General features: G+C 34.5%; 1 protein-coding gene across 2 annotated transcripts in view; it reads right to left on the minus strand.

The window, feature by feature from the left end:
- Window positions 1–20,428, minus strand: part of PGM2L1 (phosphoglucomutase 2 like 1) — a 90,900-nt gene that overhangs the window by 50,842 nt on the left and 19,630 nt on the right. For both annotated transcript variants that reach the window (XR_014231751.1, XM_082343167.1), the window contains exon 2: window positions 6–173. Coding sequence is in view for 1 of the 2 variants with exons in the window: in XM_082343167.1 (XP_082199293.1) it covers window positions 6–173 (168 nt within the window). In the remaining variant the exon portion in view is untranslated. The remainder of the gene's footprint in view (window positions 1–5; window positions 174–20,428) is intronic.

Consider the following 20,428-nt stretch of genomic DNA (forward strand, 5'->3'; position numbering starts at 1 on the left):
CTTACCTGTGTTGATTGTATTACTGTAAGATCATTAATATAGCAAAATCCTGCCCCCATAGCAGAACGAAGTCCTGCAGTCCCAAAAGTCATTCGGCAACAAAGTCTATCTCGCAGCTCCTTGTTCATCCCATTCCTTAACAGATTTTCAATTTGCTCTTTTGTTTTGGGATTCTATAAAAAAGATGTATTAAAAGTAAATCAGGATCACAAGTAGAGTCCTAATATGAAGCCCTTCTGAGGAAGCAATAAGTATTATTCATACATAACAAGGTTCTACGTTGACTATAAATTCCACAGTGCTACTTATTATTATTAGTATGTATAATAAAAAAACACCTGCCATTTATTGAGTCCCCAAAGAGGCCAGACCCTATTGAGTGTGATTTACATATCTCTAATTGTCATATTTTTAAAATAATATATTCAAGAATTTTTTTAACAAATTGACAAGAGCTATGGATCCAAAATAAACCTCTTAGTCAAAAATGATATCAATTAAAGTCTATGTTAAGTTTTAAAAGAAATATGGAAGCTATTAGATAAATAGCATCAAAACATGCCTACTAAATAATTCCTAAACATCTGTAATTCAAAATGGCCAGATAAGCCTTACTGCTCTTTAAAGTCACAGAAAACCGTTCAATTTATCTACAGCAAAAGTTGACCATGAAAAGGTCTTAAGTGTTAAATGTGGACTTGGTTAAGAGTGAGAATGAAAATTCAGTCCAAATCTGGCTTGTGAAGCAAGACATGCCAACATCTTTATTTTAGGGTTCGTATTTCATTAGCACATACTTCAACTTATTTTCATAAAGCTCAGGGTGCCTATAACTGAAAACAGAGCTTCACAAATGAGTAGCAAGTTTTGAATAGAAATGCAATTACAATAAGAATAAAACTTAAATGGAATTTTCCAGTATTTTCTTTTTAGGAGAAAGAGTCAAATAATAAGAAAATAAGGTAAAGCATAACTTCTCTCTTCCATACCATACATAATATGGATTTAGTCCATACTAACTGCATAGATTGTCTACATCTACAGTCACATAATGAAAATGAATATTCAGAAAGATAAACCAAGGCACTTGAAAGATGCTAAATATTAGAGTATATTTGTACTTGTAAAGAAATAAAATCATATTAATATATAATTTAAACAAAAAGGTATTCTGGGGATAGTGGAAATTAAAGTAACCAGAGGACATGTCACAAAGTAATGAGAAGCCAAGGAAATTTTGATCAATTGAAATTGTGATCTGCTTAAACTAGACAGATGTTAAAAAAAATGTGTATACATATATATATATATATATATATACACACACACACACACACATATATATATATAGAGAGAGAGAGAGCGCCTTGACTCAAGGAGTCTCTATTTCATAAATGGCACAAACCAACAAATATAGAGCCTACATTAAAATATGAATAGCTATTAAGAGAAAAATCTAAACAATAAGATTATCTGGGGTACTATATATTATTCTAATGTCTAAGATATCGCCAGATTTGATACAGAGGTCAGAGACTTGAAAAGAGTTAACATTTAAAAATAGGTTATAAGAAAGACAAAAATTGAAAAGACTGAAAAACTTCAGTACTATAGAGGGTACAAGGCAGTGTCATACAGTTAGTGGCATTGAAATTGGGATAGTCTTTTTAGAGTGATTTTGCAGCAATTATCAATATTTAAACTGCATATGCCTTTTGGCCCATAGATTTCTCTGTCCACAGTAAAACCTTCACATGAACAAGGTTCATTCATACAAGAATATTCACTGCAGTATCTTACTGGTAGTAGTATTATTACCATTGTATTGATGAAGAGATTAAGGTTTAGAGAAGGAGCCTCGTAACACTGAGCTAATACTGGAAGTCTAGACAGGATTTGAATCCAGGTTGGTCTGGCTCTAAAGCCTATACCATCTCACTATAAACAAAATAATTATGTAGGGCAGGTTAATAATGCTTCTAATAATAATTTAACTCCAGCTACAAAGCAAAAAATATTCCTTTTTATTACAGCTGTATAAATATAAAAATGATCCACCAGACATGAATGCTATTAGGTTACTGGGTATACTTCCTAATATTTATTGCACAGCTACTAGAGTAGGGCCTAAAAATTCTATTTTCTGTTATACATCACAACCAGTTCTAACCTAATTCCTGGTTCTGAAAAAGCCTGTAAATTGGAGAAAAATAAAAATGGGTAAAGAATCATGATGCATTAGAAATAAGCAAATCTTTATGGTAAAAAGAGCTAAATGACGAGGTGACAGTTATTTGAAATCTACTTTAAAGTCAGATTTCTCTACTATTTCATAGCTAGACATTAAATTAGATGTTGATGTTACAAACATTTAAAAATGTAATTAAAAGTCTACCTATGTAGCCATAATTATCATATATTTTCCATTTGGATGATGAAATTACATTTGTATTTTGTTGTTAAAATCTTCAAATAACCATGATTTTTAAAAACTATAAAATATGAAGATTCTCAAGAATTACAAAATTATTTTAAAAATACTATTTCTACAAGGAACTAAGATATATTACATGAAAAGGAAGGCAAAGCAGAAGAGTATATAAGGTGTTTAAATTTGTATAAAAAGATGTATATGTATACTTATGTATAATTCTAGAAATACTCCATGCAAATATAAGACACTACAAATAGTGATTATCTATGATGGGAAAATCAGGGGCAAATGCTGAGGTAGAAAGGATTATTTTTATTATACAGTCTTGGTTCTGATGGGCTATTTTATGTATGTATTACTTATTTTATGGTAAAAATTATATAGCTATCCATGGTGGCTGAGAAAAACTACTACTTGTGTATCTACATGAATACTTTTTACCTCACAAACCACTCTCTTTTTCCTACCCACAGAAAGCTGTTAAGAAGATCCGAATCTATAAAACATATTAGCGCTTTCTCAAATACAAATTATTGTTTTCTTTCTAAATGTGCACGCTTATTTACAATTCACTCATTACTTGAGAGTAGGAGAAGCCTTATCAGCAAAAAAAGAAGAAAATTGTTCAACTGTTAAAAAAAAAAAAAGCACCTCTAAAATTAAAATGTAAGTCAGTAGGAAAGTTGATTTACATACTTTTTAGAAATGTACTTATTGACCTACTATATAAAATTAAAATTAATTATTTAGAAAGTAAAGGTATCCAATCTGAACTAAATTTGCTCTTAACTAGCATATTTTAGAATCCTAATAATTTTAGTACCCTAAAAAAGTAACCCTGAAGAAAATCCAAAGACATTTTAGCAACTACTAGCATGTTCTATACTTCATCAGAAATGAAGCTGGTTGTTTGGTATGAATCAGTAAGCTAAAGAATACAGAATTAAAGCCATGCATTATTTTCAAATTTTACCTGTATACCAAAAATTTTCCTTTGGTTCTAATCATATGGATTGCTGCAACTTTATATGGCTGAAATGAAGACAAGAAAGTGTCTTCTTACATAATACTGTGTGGAGTTTTTTTGTTTTTTGTTTTCCATATTGTAGGTCCATAAGACCCAAATTCAAAGAAAACATGAAAGAATTGATTTACAAAAAAGGCAACACTTTAAGTATATAGAAGTGCCTCTTCTAAAAAACTTAAATTCTTATAGACTTTCATAACTGTGAAGAAAGCTCACATCAGCCCAAAATCACACCAACTCTGCCTGCCATGAAATGAAAGTATTAGCGTTTACTTATGAAGGCTCATTTTGGACTCACCCAAGCTTTTCTGGACCTATTCTGTTAATAATTAGGGGGCTTCTGTATTATTTATGCATAACAAATATAAATGTGTATAAAAGTATATAAAAAAGTATGTAATCGTCATTAAATAAAACAAATCAAGTTTGCCAAGGAGGAATTCACCTGTAAATCTTCTTTCCTACTACTTTTATAAACCTAGAATTTTTATAATTCTTATACAGTTTGAATCTCTATTAATATTCTACTACTAAACCTAACAGCTTAGAAGCAATCTAAAATATGAATCTCATTGTTTAGAAGATGAGAACAGATCTAAAAGAACATATATTAACAATTCCAAATCTTAATATTGTCAAACATCCAAAGAGGAGACAACATATAAAATTGATTTTTTAGTAACTCAAATATACCTAAAATTACAAATCTGTAACACTTTTAAATGCTTCTGACAGAGATGGATGACTAAACAATAAATATGAGTTTTATATTAACTACAGAGAAAAAAATTTAAGTTTATTTCTAGACAGAAGTTAAAATAGGAAACTGCAATCTGAAAATCTGAAGGGTAAATGCAACTGACATTTACTTCTGAGGGTCAGCCAGCTTGGAGATCCAAGTCTAGAGTCCTGAAGCAGAACATGTTTTCCAAACCAGATGCTTCCTGAGTCCAAAATACACTCTTTTTAAACCAACAATTTTTTTCCCTTTAAAAGGATTTTGGTGTAATTCTAAATTTAATTTCTCCAACTTAAAAAAAATTGTAGAAATTAGCATATGGTAAATTGGCTTAGATAAAACACTTGAATGATTATACTTGTCATATAAAGTGAGATTTACTTAATAATAATTGGTTTAATAAAATTTGAATAATAATCACTGAGTGAATATAAAAATCATATCCAGGAAATAAAGATGCTAACTACTCCAAAAGTAGAAAATAAGCTTTAAAATAAAATACATTGAGGGCAGACAGCAGAAGCAAGAAGAACTACAATCCTGCAGCCTGTGGAACAAAAACCACATTCACAGAAAGACAGACAAGATGAAAAGGCAGAGGGCCATGTACCAGATGAAGGAACAAGATAAAACCCCAGAAAAACAACTAAATGAAGTGGAGATAGGCAACCTTGCAGAAAAAGAATTCAGAATAATGATAGTGAAGATGATCCAGGACTGTGGAAAAAGAATGGAGGCAAAGATCGAGAATATGCAAGAAATGTTTAACAAAGACCTAGAAGAATTAAAGAACAAACAAACAGAGATGAACAATACAATAACTGAACTGAAAAACTACACTAGAAGGAATCAATAGCAGAATAACTGAGGCAGAAGAACGCATAAGTGACCTGGAAGACAGAATGGTGGAATTCACTGCTGCAGAACAGAATAAAGAAAAAGAATGAAAAGAAATGAAGACAGCCTAAGACACCTCTGGGACAACATTAAACGCAACAACATTCGCATTATAGGGGTCCCAGAAGAATAGAGAGAGAAAGGACCCGAGAAAATATTTGAAGAGATTATAGTCGAAAACTTCCCTAACATGGGAAAGGAAATAGCTACCCAAGTCCAGGAAGCACAGAGAGTCCCATACAGGATAAACCCAAGGAGAAACACGCCGAGACACATAGTAATCAAACTGGAAAAAATTAAACACAAAGAAAAATTATTGAAAGCAGCAAGGGAAAAACGACAAATAACATACAAGGGAACTCCCATAAGGTTAACAGCTGATTTCGCAGCAGTAACTCTACAAGCCAGAAGGGAGTGGCATGATATACTTAAGGTGATGAAAGGGAAGAACGTACAACCAAGATTACTCTACCCAGCAAGGATCTCATTCAGATTCAATGGAGAAATCAAAAGCTTTACAGACAAGCAAAAGCTAAGAGAATTCAGCACCACCAAACCAGCTCTCCAACAAATGCTAAAGGAACTTCTCTAAGTGGGAAATACAGGAGAAGAAAAGCACCTACAAAAACAAACCCAAAACAATTAAGAAAATGGTCATAGGAACATACATATCAATAATTACCTTAAATGTGAATGGATTAAATGTTCCAACCAAAAGACACAGGCTCGCTGAATGGATACAAAAACAAGACCCATATATATGCTGTCTACAAGAGACCCATTTCAGACCTAGGGACACATACAGACTGAAAGTGAGGGGATGGAAAAAGATATTCCATGCAAATGGAAATCAAAAGAAAGCTGGAGTAGCAATACTCATATCAGATAAAATAGACTTTAAAATAAAGAATGTTACAAGAGACAAGGAAGGACACTACATAATGATCAAGGGATCAATCCAAGAAGAAGATATAACAATTATAAATATATATGCACCCAACATAGGAGCACCTCAATACATAAGGCAACTGCTAACTGCTATAAAAGAGGAAATCAACAGTAACACAATAATAGTGAGGGACTTTAACACCTCACTTACACCAATGGACAGATCATCCAAACAGAAAATTAATAAGGAAACAGAAGCTTTAAATGACACAATAGACCAGATAGACTTAATTGATATTTATAGGACATTCCATCCAAAAACAGATTACACTTTCTTCTCAAGTGCGCATGGAACATTCTCTGGGATAGATCACATCTTGGGTCACAAATCAAGCCTTAGTAAATTTAAGAACATTGAGATCATATCAAGCATCTTTTCTGACCACAACGCTATGAGATTAGAAATCAGTTACAGGGAAAAAAACGTAAAAAACACAAACACATGGAGGCTAAACAATACGTTACTAAATAACCAAGAGATCACTGAAGAAATCAAAGAGGAAATCAAAAAATACCTAGAGACAAATGACAATGAAAACACGACGACCCAAAACCTATGGGATGCAGCAAAAGCAGTTCTAAGAGGGAAGTTTATAGCTATACAAGCCTACCTCAAGAAACAAGAAAAATCTCAAATAAACAATCTAACCTTACACCTAAAGGAGCTAGAAAAAGAAGAACAAACAAAACCCAAAGTTAGCAGAAGGAAAGAAATCATAAAGATCAGAGCAGAAATAAATGCAATAGAAACAAAGAAAACAGTAGCAAAGATCAATAAAACTAAAAGCTGGTTCTTTGAGAAGATAAACAAAATTGATAAACCATTAGCCAGACTCATCAAGAAAAAGAGGGAGAGGACTCAAATCAATAAAATTAGAAATGAGAAAGGAGAAGTTACCACAGACACCACAGAAATACAAAGCATCCTAAGAGACTACTACAAGCAACCCTATGCCAATAAAATGGACAACCTGGAAGAAATGGACAAATTCTTAGAAAGGTATAACCTTCCGAGACTGAACCAGGAAGAAATAGAAAATATGAACAGACCAATCACAAGTAATGAAATTGAAACTGTGATTAAAAATCTTCCAACAAACAAAGGTCCAGGACCAGATGGCTTCACAGGTGAATTCTATCAAACATTTAGAGAAGAGCTAACACCCATCCTTCTCAAACTCTTCCAAAAAATTGCAGAGGAAGGAACACTCCCAAACTCATTCTATGAGCCCACCATCACCCTGATACCAAAACCAGACAAAGATACTACAAAAAAAGAAAATTACAGAACAATATCACTGATGAATATAAATGCAAAAATCCTCAACAAAATACTAGCAAACAGAATCCAACAACACGTTAAAAGGATCATACATCATGATCAAGTGGGATTTATCCCAGGGATGCAAGGATTCTTCAATATACGCAAATCAATCAGTGTGATACACCATATTAACAAACTGAAGAATAAAAACCATATGATCATCTCAATAGATGCAGAAAAAGCTTTTGACAAAATTCAACACCCGTTTATGATAAAAACTCTCCAGAAAGTGGGCATAGAGGGAACCTACCTCAACATAATAAAGACCATATACAACAAACCCACAGCAAACATCATTCTCAATGGTGAAAAACTGAAAGCATTTCCTCTAAGATCAGGAACAAGACAAGGATGTCCACTCTCACCACTATTATTCAACATAGTTTTGGAAGTCCTAGCCACGGCAATCAGAGAAGAAAAAGAAATAAAAGGAATACAAATTGGAAAAGAAGAAGTAAAACTGTCACTGTTTGCAGATGACATGATACTATACATAGAGAATACTAAACATGCCAGCAGAAAACTACCAGAGCTAATCAAAGAATTTGGTAAAGTTGCAGGATACAAAATTAATGCACAGAAATCTCTTGCATTCCTATACACTAATGATGAAAAATCTGAAAGAGAAATTAAGGAAACACTCCCATTTACCATTGCAACAAAAAGAATAAAATACCTGGGAATAAACCTACTTAGGGAGACAAAAGACCTGTATGCAGAAAACTATAAGACACTGATGAAGGAAATTAAAATTGATACCAACAGATGGAGAGATATACCATGTTCTTGGATTGGAAGAATCAACATTGTGAAAATGACTACACTACCCAAAGCAATCTACAGATTCAATGCAATCCCTATCAAATTACCAATGGCATTTTTTACAGAACTAGAACAAAAAATCTTAAAATTTTGTATGGAGACACAAAAGACCCCGAATAGCCAAAGCAGTCTTGAGGGAAAAAAGCAGAGCTGGAGGAATCAGACTCCCTGACTTCAGCCTATACTACAAAGCTACAGTCATCAAGACAATATGGTACTGGCACAAAAACAGAAATACAGATCAATGGAACAAGATAGAAAGCCCAGAGATAAACCCACGCACCTATGGTCAACTAATCTATGACAAAGGAGGCAAGGATATACAATGGAGAAAAGACAGCCTCTTCAATAAGTGGTGCTGGGAAAACTGGACAGCTACATGTAAAAGAATGAAATTAGAACACTCCCTAACACCATACACAAAAATAAACTCAAAATGGATTCGAGACCTAAATGTAAGACCGGACACTATAAAACTCTTATAGGAAAACATAGGAAGAACACTCTTTGACATAAATCACAGCAAGATCTTTTTTGATCCACCTCCTAGAGTAATGGAAATAAAAACAAAAATAAACAAATGGGACCTAATGAAACTTAAAAGCTTTTGCACAGCAAAGGAAACTACAAACAAGACGAAAAGACAACCCTCAGAATGGGAGAAAATATTTGCAAACGAATCAGCGGACAAAGGATTAATCTCCAAAATATATAAATTTGGGTTGGAATTTAATCTGAAAAGATCTCATTCTAGTATATAGCTTTTCTATGTGCATTTTTTTAAAAAAAGAAGAAAAAGAAGAAGAAAGAAAAGTTCTCATGCAGCTCAATATTAAAAAAACAAACAACCCAATCCAAAAATGGGCAGAAGACCTAAATAGACATTTCTGCAAAGAAGACATACAGGTGGCCAAGAAGCATATGAAAAACTGCTCAACATCACTACACTAGTTTTTAGAGAAATGCAAATCAAAACTACAATGAGGTATCACCTCACACCAGGTAGAATGGGCATCATCAGAAAATCTACAAACAACAAATGCTGGAGAGGGTGTGGAGAAAAGGGAACACTCTTGTACTGTTGGTAGGAATGTAAATTGATACAGCTACTATGGAGAACAGTATGGAGGTTCCTTAGAAAACTAAAAATAGAATACCATATGACCAAGCAATCCCACTGCTGGGCATATACCCAGAGAAAACCATAATTCAAAAAGACACATGCACCCCAATGTTCATTGCAGCACTATTTACAATAGCCAGGTCATGGAAGCAACATAAATGCCCATCGACAAACGAATGGATAAAGAAGATGTGGTACATACATACAATGGAATATTACTCAGCCATAAAAAGAAACGAAATTGAGTCATTTGTAGAGACGTGGATGAATCTAGAGACTGTCATACAGAGTGAAGTAAGTCAGAAAGAGAAAAACAAATATCGTATGTTAGCGCATGTATATGGAACCTAGAAAAATGGTACAGATGAACCAATTTGTAGGGCAGAAATTGAGACACAGATGTAGAGAACAAACACATGGACACCAAGTGGGGAAAGCAGTGGGGTGGGGGTGATGGTGTGATGAATTGGGAGATTTGGATTGACATGTATACCCTGATGTGTATAAAATGGATGACTAATAAGAACCTGCTGTATAAAAAAATAAATAAAATAAAATTCAAAAATTCAAATAAATAAATAAATAATAAAATACATTATCATTTAAGTATAATATTGATTATGCCAATATTAGTATGAAGTATAAAAACATTAATCATTTTATTTTAAAACTTAAGATTACATAAAGTCTTTTTTTTAACTTACAGATTTTTTTCTAACAAAGCATAGTCTACTTAGTCTACTATGTTCCACTCTTCTTCCTGGGCACACAACTAGAATATATTTTCCAGCCTCCCTTAGAGCTAGTTGAGATCATGCGACGGAGTTCTGGTCAATGGATCTGAGTAGAAGAGATGTGTGGCATTCCAGGCCTAGCCCGTTAAACACTCCCTTATCCCCGCAATCCTCTATTTCCCCATCTACCCACGAAAGAGAGAGGGCTCCAAGGACTTCCAGGAGTATGTAGCATCAAGATGGAACAGATGATTCACAGAGCAAAATTCCCCTCTACCTCCTACCTCACAAATACTCCAACAAATTTTGGAGTATTTGTTACCACAGTTAACCTGACCTGTTTAATAAAATTAGTATTCAGAGAGGAATACTCGCATACTCCTCAAAACTTTTTTTTTAATGGTAGATTGAAAGAAATCACTTCACTTTCTATGTTTGTATCTTCAGGGCTTATGCAGTATCCTGGTTGGGCTTACTCTTTCCGTAATGTTGTTAGTTTCTTTAAGAGACTAAGACGTAGAAGACTTGAGTTCTTTACTCAGTCTCTTCTATCAAATAAACTATGAGCCCTTGGACAGGTCACTTCTCTCTGAGGCTCATCAGTACAATTTAGGGGTTGGAATTTAATCTGAAAAGATCTCATTCTAGTATATAGCTTTTCTATGTGCATTTTTTTAAAAAAAGAAGAAAAAGAAGAAGAAAGAAAAGATCTCTTCAAACCCTAACATTTTGATTGTTAGACTCACTTTGGAATCTAGTCAACAGTTCAAACTCCTTGTCGCTCTCTATTTAACTTTTTCTCCAATGAAGTTCATACTTGGAACTTTGTTTTGTCCAATAAAATACATCAATTTATTAAATTTTTTTCAATCCAGGACAATTGCCAATTTCTAAGAACTGAGTATATCTTGAGTACTACCATACACACTCCTAATTCCAATCAAAAGCAAAAAAACTTAGAATTTTAACTGGATTATAAACAGACACATACATAAGTTTCCTAAGGTATTTTAAAAGTTTGATAATAAGTCAGGAATCTGAGGACCCCAGATTGGTAATAGCACCCAACTGCTAGATGTCTCCCAATATTTCTCTCTCCTTTAATCATACAGTTGGGTACATACATGGCAGCCCAGCTAAGGGCTATACTTCAGTCTACCTTATAGCTAGGTGTGACCATGTGACTAAGTTCTGGCCAATGGAATGAAAATGGGAATGACATGTTCCACTTTCAGGTCTTTCCCTGAAAAGGATTAAGTGTACACTCTCCTGAGTCTTATTCCTCTTCCCACGGGCTGAAGACATCTTGGATCAATAGTGGAAGTCACATTTTGAGGATGGCACAGGTATCCCATACCAACCCTGGACTGCCACTGATCTCTGAGTGTTATGAGAGAAATTATCTTCTCTCTGCTTTAAGCCATTACATTTTATAGCCTTTGGTATAACAGCTTAGACTGTACCCTAATACAGTAAGTGGTGTTTGTGTCCCAATGGGAAATAAGGTTGAGCCTTCTTGACGCCCAATTATAATACTTCTTCAAAACACTGAATTCCATCCCCTATCATTCCTCCTTCTCCTACCTATCCAAGCATTCTTCTTGCCATTCATACATTAAAGCAACATTCATCAAAGTCCTTATTTGGCAAATATTTTGAGGGAAATAACTATACATTTTTGCTATTCTATAGTTTTCCTATAACTCTAAGTGCAATGTCACTCAAAAATAAGTATTAGGAAAAAAGTTAACAGATGATAGTGGGCATTTCCTTAAAAAGAGTAATCAATTACATAATGGGGGTGGGGGTACCTTCAGTTGATAGTAGTGACCATATTTTAAACAACTTTGTATTCCCCACAGTACCTAACCTGTACTTTGTACACAGAAGATGTGTTGACTATGAGTCATTAATAGTGACAAAATAGCCATGTTCTTTCAGGAAACATAAATATTAGGGAAAGAAAATATCAGAACAGGTTTAAGTTATCATGCAATCAAACATAAGAACCCCCAATTGAAATGAATTTTCTAATTAAGTGGATATATTTTTTAAGATAAAGGCCTTTGGAAAAATAATTTCATGTTTTTCTTTGAGGCTAAATTAAATCACAAATATATACTTCACGTGATCACTCAAAAATATTACTTTAATTATTACCATATCTTCAGTACCGAGAACAGAACCTGGCACCCAGTAGGCACTCAACAAATATTTGTTGAATTAATCAAAAATATCTACTTATTAAGCACACACTATGCGCTAGGCACAGGAAACACTATAGGGAAGAAGACACTGTCTTTGCTCTCACAAAGCTCAAGATCTACTGAGGCATAAAGATAAGTAAAAGGGTAATTACCACATTGAATATAAAAAATATTAAAATAGGAGTAAGTAATAGGGTTCTCTAGGAGCACTCAAGATAAGTCTCTAACCCAGAATGGATTGAAAGATAGAGAGCAGAGTCAGGGAAACCTAACTGGAGGAAGTAATATCTGAAGTGAAAAATGAGTAGAAATTGGAGGGTAGAGGGTGAGGAACAAGTTGAGGGTAGAGTGATAGTGAGTTCAGCATTAGACTTATTTATTAAATTTGAAATGATATCTATAGCCAGCATGCCAACTATTAACTTCCCTACCCAATAGCCTCTTCCTAGTAACCAAGGAAATAAAAAATTACCATTTTTCACTTAGAAACTTTATTAAGAGTTTTCAAAATTATAAGCCCAGTGCTGGAAATGGAGGGTATATAAATTACTATGGCAGGGGTAACAAACCACTCCAAACTTAGCGGCTTAAATCAATAATCATTTATCTCTCACAGTTTCTGTGGGTCATGAATTCAGAAAGGGCACAGCCAGGATGGGGCTAGCTGGGGCTGTCAACAGGAATACTTATAGTGGACACTATCTGTGACATGGTTCCAAGGGCAAGTATCTCAAGAGCAAGAGAGCCAGGTGGAAACCACATTACCTTTTATGAACTAGCCTTGGAAGTCAGGAAGCTTCACTTCCACTGTACTGCATTTCTGGAGACAGTTACAAAGGTCTACCCAGGTGTCAGGGGAGGAGATATAGATCCTACCTTTCAACTGAGGTGCGTCAAAGTTATAGCACGTGAGATGGGATATGTATATACGATACCAAAAAGATAAATGCATATGATACCAAAAAATGATATATAGCGATATAATATATATGTATATATATCATATATATGGGTACAGCCATCTTTGAAAAATACAATCTATCATAGAGGGAGTATAAACTGAGACAATATCTCAGATGACAATTTGCCAATGTTATAAATAACTTAAATATTAATAGCCTTTGATCCAGCAATTCTAGTTTTAGAAACTTATTCCAAGGAAATAATCATAGATGCATGTTAAAATTTAGTCATGAAGATATAAAATTTGTTATTGTATTATGTCTGTAATAGTAAAAAATATATATAAGCAAACTACATATCCAATAGAAAACCAGTTAAATAAAAAGTATGATGTAATAGTACACTAGAATAGTATATTAAAAATAACTTTAGAATTCTATGATATGGGAATAAATTCTTGATATATTAAGGGGGAAAGTATATACACCATATGTGCAATATGATTTCAAATTTATAAAATGGATACATACAAATGCACAGAAAAATAAAACTAAAAGGAAACAGACTGTTTTTTTTTTTTTTTTTTAATTTATTTATTTATGGCTGTGCTGGGTCTTCATTTCCGTGCGAGGGCTCTCTCCAGCTGTGGCAAGCGGGGGCCACTCCTCATCGCGGTGCGCTGGCCTCTCACTGTCGCGGCCTCTCTTGTTGCGGAGCACAGGCTCCAGACGCGCAGGCCCAGCAATTGTGGCTCACGGGCCCAGCTGCTCCGCGGCACGCGGGATCCTCCCAGACCAGGGCTCGAACCCGCGTCCCCTGCATTGGCAGGCAGACTCTCAACCACTGCGCCACCAGGGAAGCCCCATACTGTTTTTTATTAATGGTCATTAAACTTTTTATTCCTTTATTTCCTTATATGGAAGGATGATATAATCAGGGAGAAAAGTTTAGAAAGTACAAATTAACCCCAAACTCTTTTACCTGTGGATTGATGTCATTCACCAGTTTAGGAAATTTCACAGCTGTTGTCTCTTCAAATGTTGTTTCTAGTTCATTTTCTTTCCTCTCCTTAAGAGATTTCAATTAAATGTATGTTGGAACTTTTTCACTGTATCATCTTATGTCTTATGCCTTCTTCTTTATTTTCCTCTTCATCCTTTTGTCACTCCATCCTTCTGAATTCTGAATATTTTCTATGACCTATCTTCTAGTTTACTAATTCTCTCTTCAATTCTGTTTGAAATGTTATAAATTCATTCACTGAATTCTTGATTTTGGTTATTGCACTTTTTCAGATCCATAATTTCTATTAAAATCTACTATGTCTTTCTTGTATCATTTTCATTTCTCTGCCCAATTTTTAATTGGGAAGTTGACAAGCATAGTTATTTTAAAGTCTGCATTTGGGACTTCCCTCGTGGTCCAGTGGTTAAGACTCCATTCTCCCAGTGCAGGGGGCCCGGTTCGAGCCCTGGTCAGGGAACTAGATCCTGCATGCCACAACTAAGAGCCTGCATGCTGCAACTAAAGATCCTGCACGCCGCAACAAAGATCTCACACGTGGCAATGAAGATCCCGCGTGCTGCAACTAAGACCTGGAGCAGCCAAATAAATAAATAAATATTAAAAAAAATAATACTAAAGTCTGCATTTGATAACTGTAGTATAAAGAGCCCCTTCAGGAGTTTCTATTATCTGTTGGTTCTTCAGGTTCTTGTTCGTGTTGACTTGTTTCCTTGCGTGTCTGGTTATCTTTGACTCTGTATTGAATATTATATTTGAAACATTATTAGTAGGAATAATTTGAAACCTGGGATGAAGGTACTTTCCTCTAGGGAATTTTTTTTTTTTTTTTTTTTGCTTCTTCCAGGCACCTGAAGACACTAGTAATCCGGGTTTACTTTAATTCACTTTTCAGGCTCCAAATGACTCAGAGCTGGATGCAGTCTGTGTGCAGGATGCTTAGTTCAAGTTCACCAGTATTCACAGGGAAGTATTCACAGTATTCACCAGTATTCAAGTGGAAGTATTTTCAGGGTTCCCACCTATGGTAGGCCCTAAATTCCAATATTTGTCCCTCTATCCTAGCAAGGCTAACAGAAAGACTGCTAAACCTCTTGGCTGCCCATCCTGGATCAGAAAATGAGTACAGGTCAAAGGTGGCCCTAAATGCTAAAACACCTATAAATCTATATTTGTCTATCTTTTCTAGCTGTTAGAGGAAAGTTGTCCAAACTACCTCATCTGTCATTACTAGAACTAGAAGTCCTTCTACTATACAATACTGTTCTACATAGTATAGTTTTATATACATTTAACTTACACATATTCAACTATATGTACTTAGCCCTACCTCCCAAAGCACTGCTAAAGATTACATTTTGTGCATGTGCTCCATTATATATGGTGAATTACTATATACATTATTATACAGTAATGTTAACTGTACCAAGATAGATATCTGAAGTCACATATTCTGTAGTTCATAGGCAATTTAAGATTTTCCAAGTGTAATTTTTTACTTTATGAAATTTTTATTTATTGACTTTAGACTCTAACTCCCAAGTAAGACAAGAGTCTACTATATCAGGGATATTCTGACACTGAAGTTTTCTATTAGGGATACTTTAGACATTTTAATTCTGAGTAGGAGCTTAAACAAGATGACATCTAGGTCCCTGTCAACTGAGATTCTGTAATTCTATACTTAATTTAATTTGTACCAGAAAAAGATTCATGGCCTGATGTTTAATACGTATTTTGGAGTGGTGAAAATACTAACAATCAGAAGAAACTCCCATCAGCATGAAAACTATCAATGAAGGAAACAATAAGACGGGTTTTATTTCTTTTTTAATAAAGTCCAATTTTCATATGCTTCCAAACTCATGCTACAATTATGGTCTGACTGCATTTCTCAGAAATTAAATATCTCTATCTCATATATATGTCATCCTTACATACGCTACAGAAATAATCCAAAAGAAAAAAAAAAGCTGTATGCAAAACAAGGCTCTCAGCATTCTTGAAAATAGCTTTTAAAAAATCAGAAACACCTTATTGTATCTATATGAGATGATGGATGTTAACTAAACCTACTGTGGTAATCATTTCACAATATATATAAATCAAACCATCATGCCATGTACCTTAAACGTTTTTTTTTTTTTTTTTGGCTGCACCATGCAGCATGCGGGGTCTTAGTTCCCCAACCAAGGATCAAACCTGTGCCCCCTGCAGTGGAAGCATGGAGTCTTAACCACTGGACCCCAGGGAAATCCCGTATACCTTAAACTTATACAGTAATGTATGTCAATTATTTCTCAATAAAACTGGAAAAATATCAGAAACACTAAGATGTTCAACAAACAGAAAATGTTAAGTATGACATATCTACCAAGTATTATCTGTCAATAAAATTATAATTATGTTCTGCATGATAAAAATTACATAAATAAATACAAAAGACAAACTGAAAAAAAAAACCATTTGTAATCAAAACAACTAACAACCCAATTAAAAAAATGGACAGAGGACCTAAACAGACATTTCTCCAAAGAAGACCTACAGGTGGCCAACAGGCACATGAAAAGATGCTCAACATCGCTAAATATTAGAGAAATGCAAATCAAAACTACTGATATAATGAAGTATCACTTCACACTGGTCAGAATGGCCATCATCCAAAAGCCCCCAAATAATAAATGTTGGATAGGGTGTGGAGAAAGAGGAACCCTCCTACACTGTTGGTGGGAATGTAAATTGGTGCAGCCACTATGGAGAACAGTATGGAGGTTCCTTAAAACACTAAAAATAGTTACCATACGACCCAGCAATCCCACTCTCAGGCATATAAAATCCCACTTTTCTGGAAAAGACGAAAACTCTAAGTTGAAAATATACACACACTCCAATGTTCATAGCAGGACTATTTACAGTAGCCAAGACATGGAAGCAACCAATGTCCATCGACAGATGAATGGATAAAGATGTGGTGTATACACATATACACACAATGGAATATTACTGAACCATAAATAGAATGAAATAATGCCATTTACAGCAACATGGATGGACCTAGAGATTATCATACTAAGTGAAGTCAGACAAAGACAAATGTCATAGATGTCACTTTTACATGGAATCTAAAAAAATGATACGAATGAACTTATTTACAAGACAGAAATAGATTCACAGGCATAAAGAACAAACTTATGGTTGCCAAAGGGGAAGGGGGGAGGGATAAATTAGGGGTTTGGGATTAACAGATACACACTACTATATATAAAATAGATAAACAACAAGGTCCTAACTGTATAGCATAGGGAACTATATTCAATATCTTGTAATAACCTATAATAGAAAAGAATCTGAGAAAGAATACATATATGTGTATAACTGAATCACTATGCTGTACACCAGAAAGTTAACACAACATTGTAAATCAACACTACTTCGATAAGAATAAAAAATAAAATAAAATAAAACCATCTGTAATATGTAAGTTAACCAAAGGTTTATTTCTTTAAAATAAATAAAAAAGGAAAAAGATCAATGACTCAATAGAAAAATAGACAAAAGATATGAAGACAGTTCATAAAAAAGGAAATGCAGATAGATGTCTTTTGTGACATCTATCAAAATGAAAGTATGAAAATATATTCAGCCTCATTTTTAAGAAAAATTAAAATTAAAATATAGTTTTCATTTTTCACATTGGCAAAGAAAAATATTTGATACTACATTGTGGTGCAAGAATTTGGGAAAGCAGGCACTTTTATATATTTCTGGTAGAAGAATAAATTGGTACACCCTCTCTGGAGGGCAATTTGGCAATATCTATCAAAATTTAAAGGCACATAACCTGACTCAATATTCTGTTTCTAGGAAATGATGTCACAGAGATACTGAGAAACACACGTCTAAATGTGTGTGTGCTACAAGCATTACCCTGATTGCAATAGCAAATAACAAAACCAAACCATAAATGCCCATTAGTAAGACACTGGTTAATTAGTTTGGATATCAATTTAATGAAATACTATCTAGCTCTTATAAAGAATGGAGCAGTTCTATATATACATTGACAAAAATATTTAAAGTGGGGGAAAAAAGCAAAGGGCAGGACACTGGCAGGATAGTATACTAGTATTTATATTAAGGGACAGGTTAAATATCTGTGAAAATATGTACAAAAAGCTAATAATAGTGTCTCTGGGTAGGAACACTTAGATGGATATGGGAAAACAATTGAGAGGGTATTTAGTCAAGTACCTTTTGAATCTGTGTACGTATGGCCTATTTGTTTAACTATATAAAATTACATAGGATAGAATTCCATGCTATGAGCATGGAAATGTTGTGGTAAATAGAACAAGAAACAAAAATTTAAGCACACTGTGCTAACAGGCAAAGAAAAACTAGATACACTTACAGACAAAGACTAAGTGGGAGGGACTTTCCTGGTGGTTCAGTGGTTAAGAATCCGCCTGCCAATGCAGGGGACAGGGGTTTGAGCCCAGGAAGATCCCACATGCCACGGAGCAACTAAGCCCATGAACCACAACTACTGAGCCTGAGCTCTAGAGCCCGCGAGCCACAACTACTGAGCCCGCATGCCACAACTACTGAAGACCACGGACCTAGAGCCCGTGCTCTGCAATGAGAAGCCACTGCAATGAGAAGCCCGTGCACCGCAACGAAGAGTAGCCCCCGCTCTCCGCAACTAGAGAAAGTCTGCGTGCAGCAATGAAGACGCAACACAGCCAAAAATTAATTAATTAATTAATTAATTTTAAAAAAAGACTAAGTGGGAAAGAGAAAAATGTAAAAAAAAAAGATGTCATATTATAGTTTAATTTATATTAATATATTAAAATTATTTATATATAAAATACTGACGAAGGAAAAAGACCTAGATATATGATTTTCCACAAGACTGCCCCCACTTCAGACATTAGTCCCAAGTCCCAGGCCACCCTTACTTCTTAAAGATTGGCTATAAATCAGGGGTTCCCATGATCCCCTCCTCAGGTTCAATAATTTTCTAGAATAGCTCGCAGAACTTGGAAAAACACTTTACTTGTGTTTCCCAGTTCATTATAAAGGACACAACTCAGGAAGAGCCAAAGGGAAGAAATGAACAGGGCAAGATACATACCCAAAACCCAAGGTATTTACCCAAGAGTAAAGCATGGAAAGATAAGAGAGGCTGAGAGACAATGAAGATACAGGGTGAAGGTTTAACACATTTAAGAAGATTCCCTGAAGGAGGAGAAAGATAGAGAACACAGCAAAATTGTTGTTCTCCTCTTCTACCTACTTTCACAATTTTCTCTTTGTCTATGTTTTCCAGAGATTAACACCTAGAAACATTATAGCTAATCTTTTGAAATCAAGACAAAAAGAAAATTATAAAAGTAGGTAGAAAAAAATTACCTTCAAAGAAATGATAGTCATTCTAAGTTGACTTTTCAACGGTAACAATGTAAACTGGTAGGCAATGGGATTATATCTTTAATGCACTGAAAGAAAAAACTGCCAATGTTAATTTCACCCAGCAAAAATATCTTAGAAGAAACATTGTAAAATAAAGACATTTTCAGACAAAAACTAACAGCTCAATGTCAGACGGAAGTAAAATGATCCCAAATGGAAGGTTTGAGTTGAGAAATGAAGAAAAAAGGATATATAGATTACTCTACAGAAATATTGACTATAAAAAGAACATATGGTAGGGCTTTTAAAATATAGACTAATAAAAGTAAATATAGTTAGTGTTCTAAAATCCTTCTGTTATCTGAGAGTTAGATAAAGGTGTTGATTAACATCTAAATAACACAATGGTCAAAAAAGAAATAACAACAATTAGGAATATTTTGAATCAAATGGTAATGAAAATACTACATATGAAAAATGTATGGGTACAACTAAGTAGTAGTTTGAGGGAGAAAAGTGTACATATCAGAAAAGGCTTAACATTAACGATATAAGCATGCATTTTAAGAATGAAATGAGGACTTCCCTGACGGCACAGTGGTTAAGAATCCGCCTGCCAATGCAGGGGACATGGGTGGTTCGAGCCCTGGTCTGGGAAGATTCCACATGTCACGGAGCAACTAAGCCCGTGCACCACAACTATTGAGCCTGCGCTCTAGAGCCCGTGAGCCACAATTACTGAGCCCATGTGCTGCAAATACTGAAGCCCATGTGCCTAGAGCCCATGCTTTGCAACAAGAGAAGCCACCGCAATGAGAAGCTTGTACACCGC

This window comes from Balaenoptera borealis, assembly GCF_965194805.1.
Source record: "Balaenoptera borealis genome assembly, chromosome: 11".
NCBI lineage: Eukaryota > Metazoa > Chordata > Mammalia > Artiodactyla > Balaenopteridae > Balaenoptera > Balaenoptera borealis.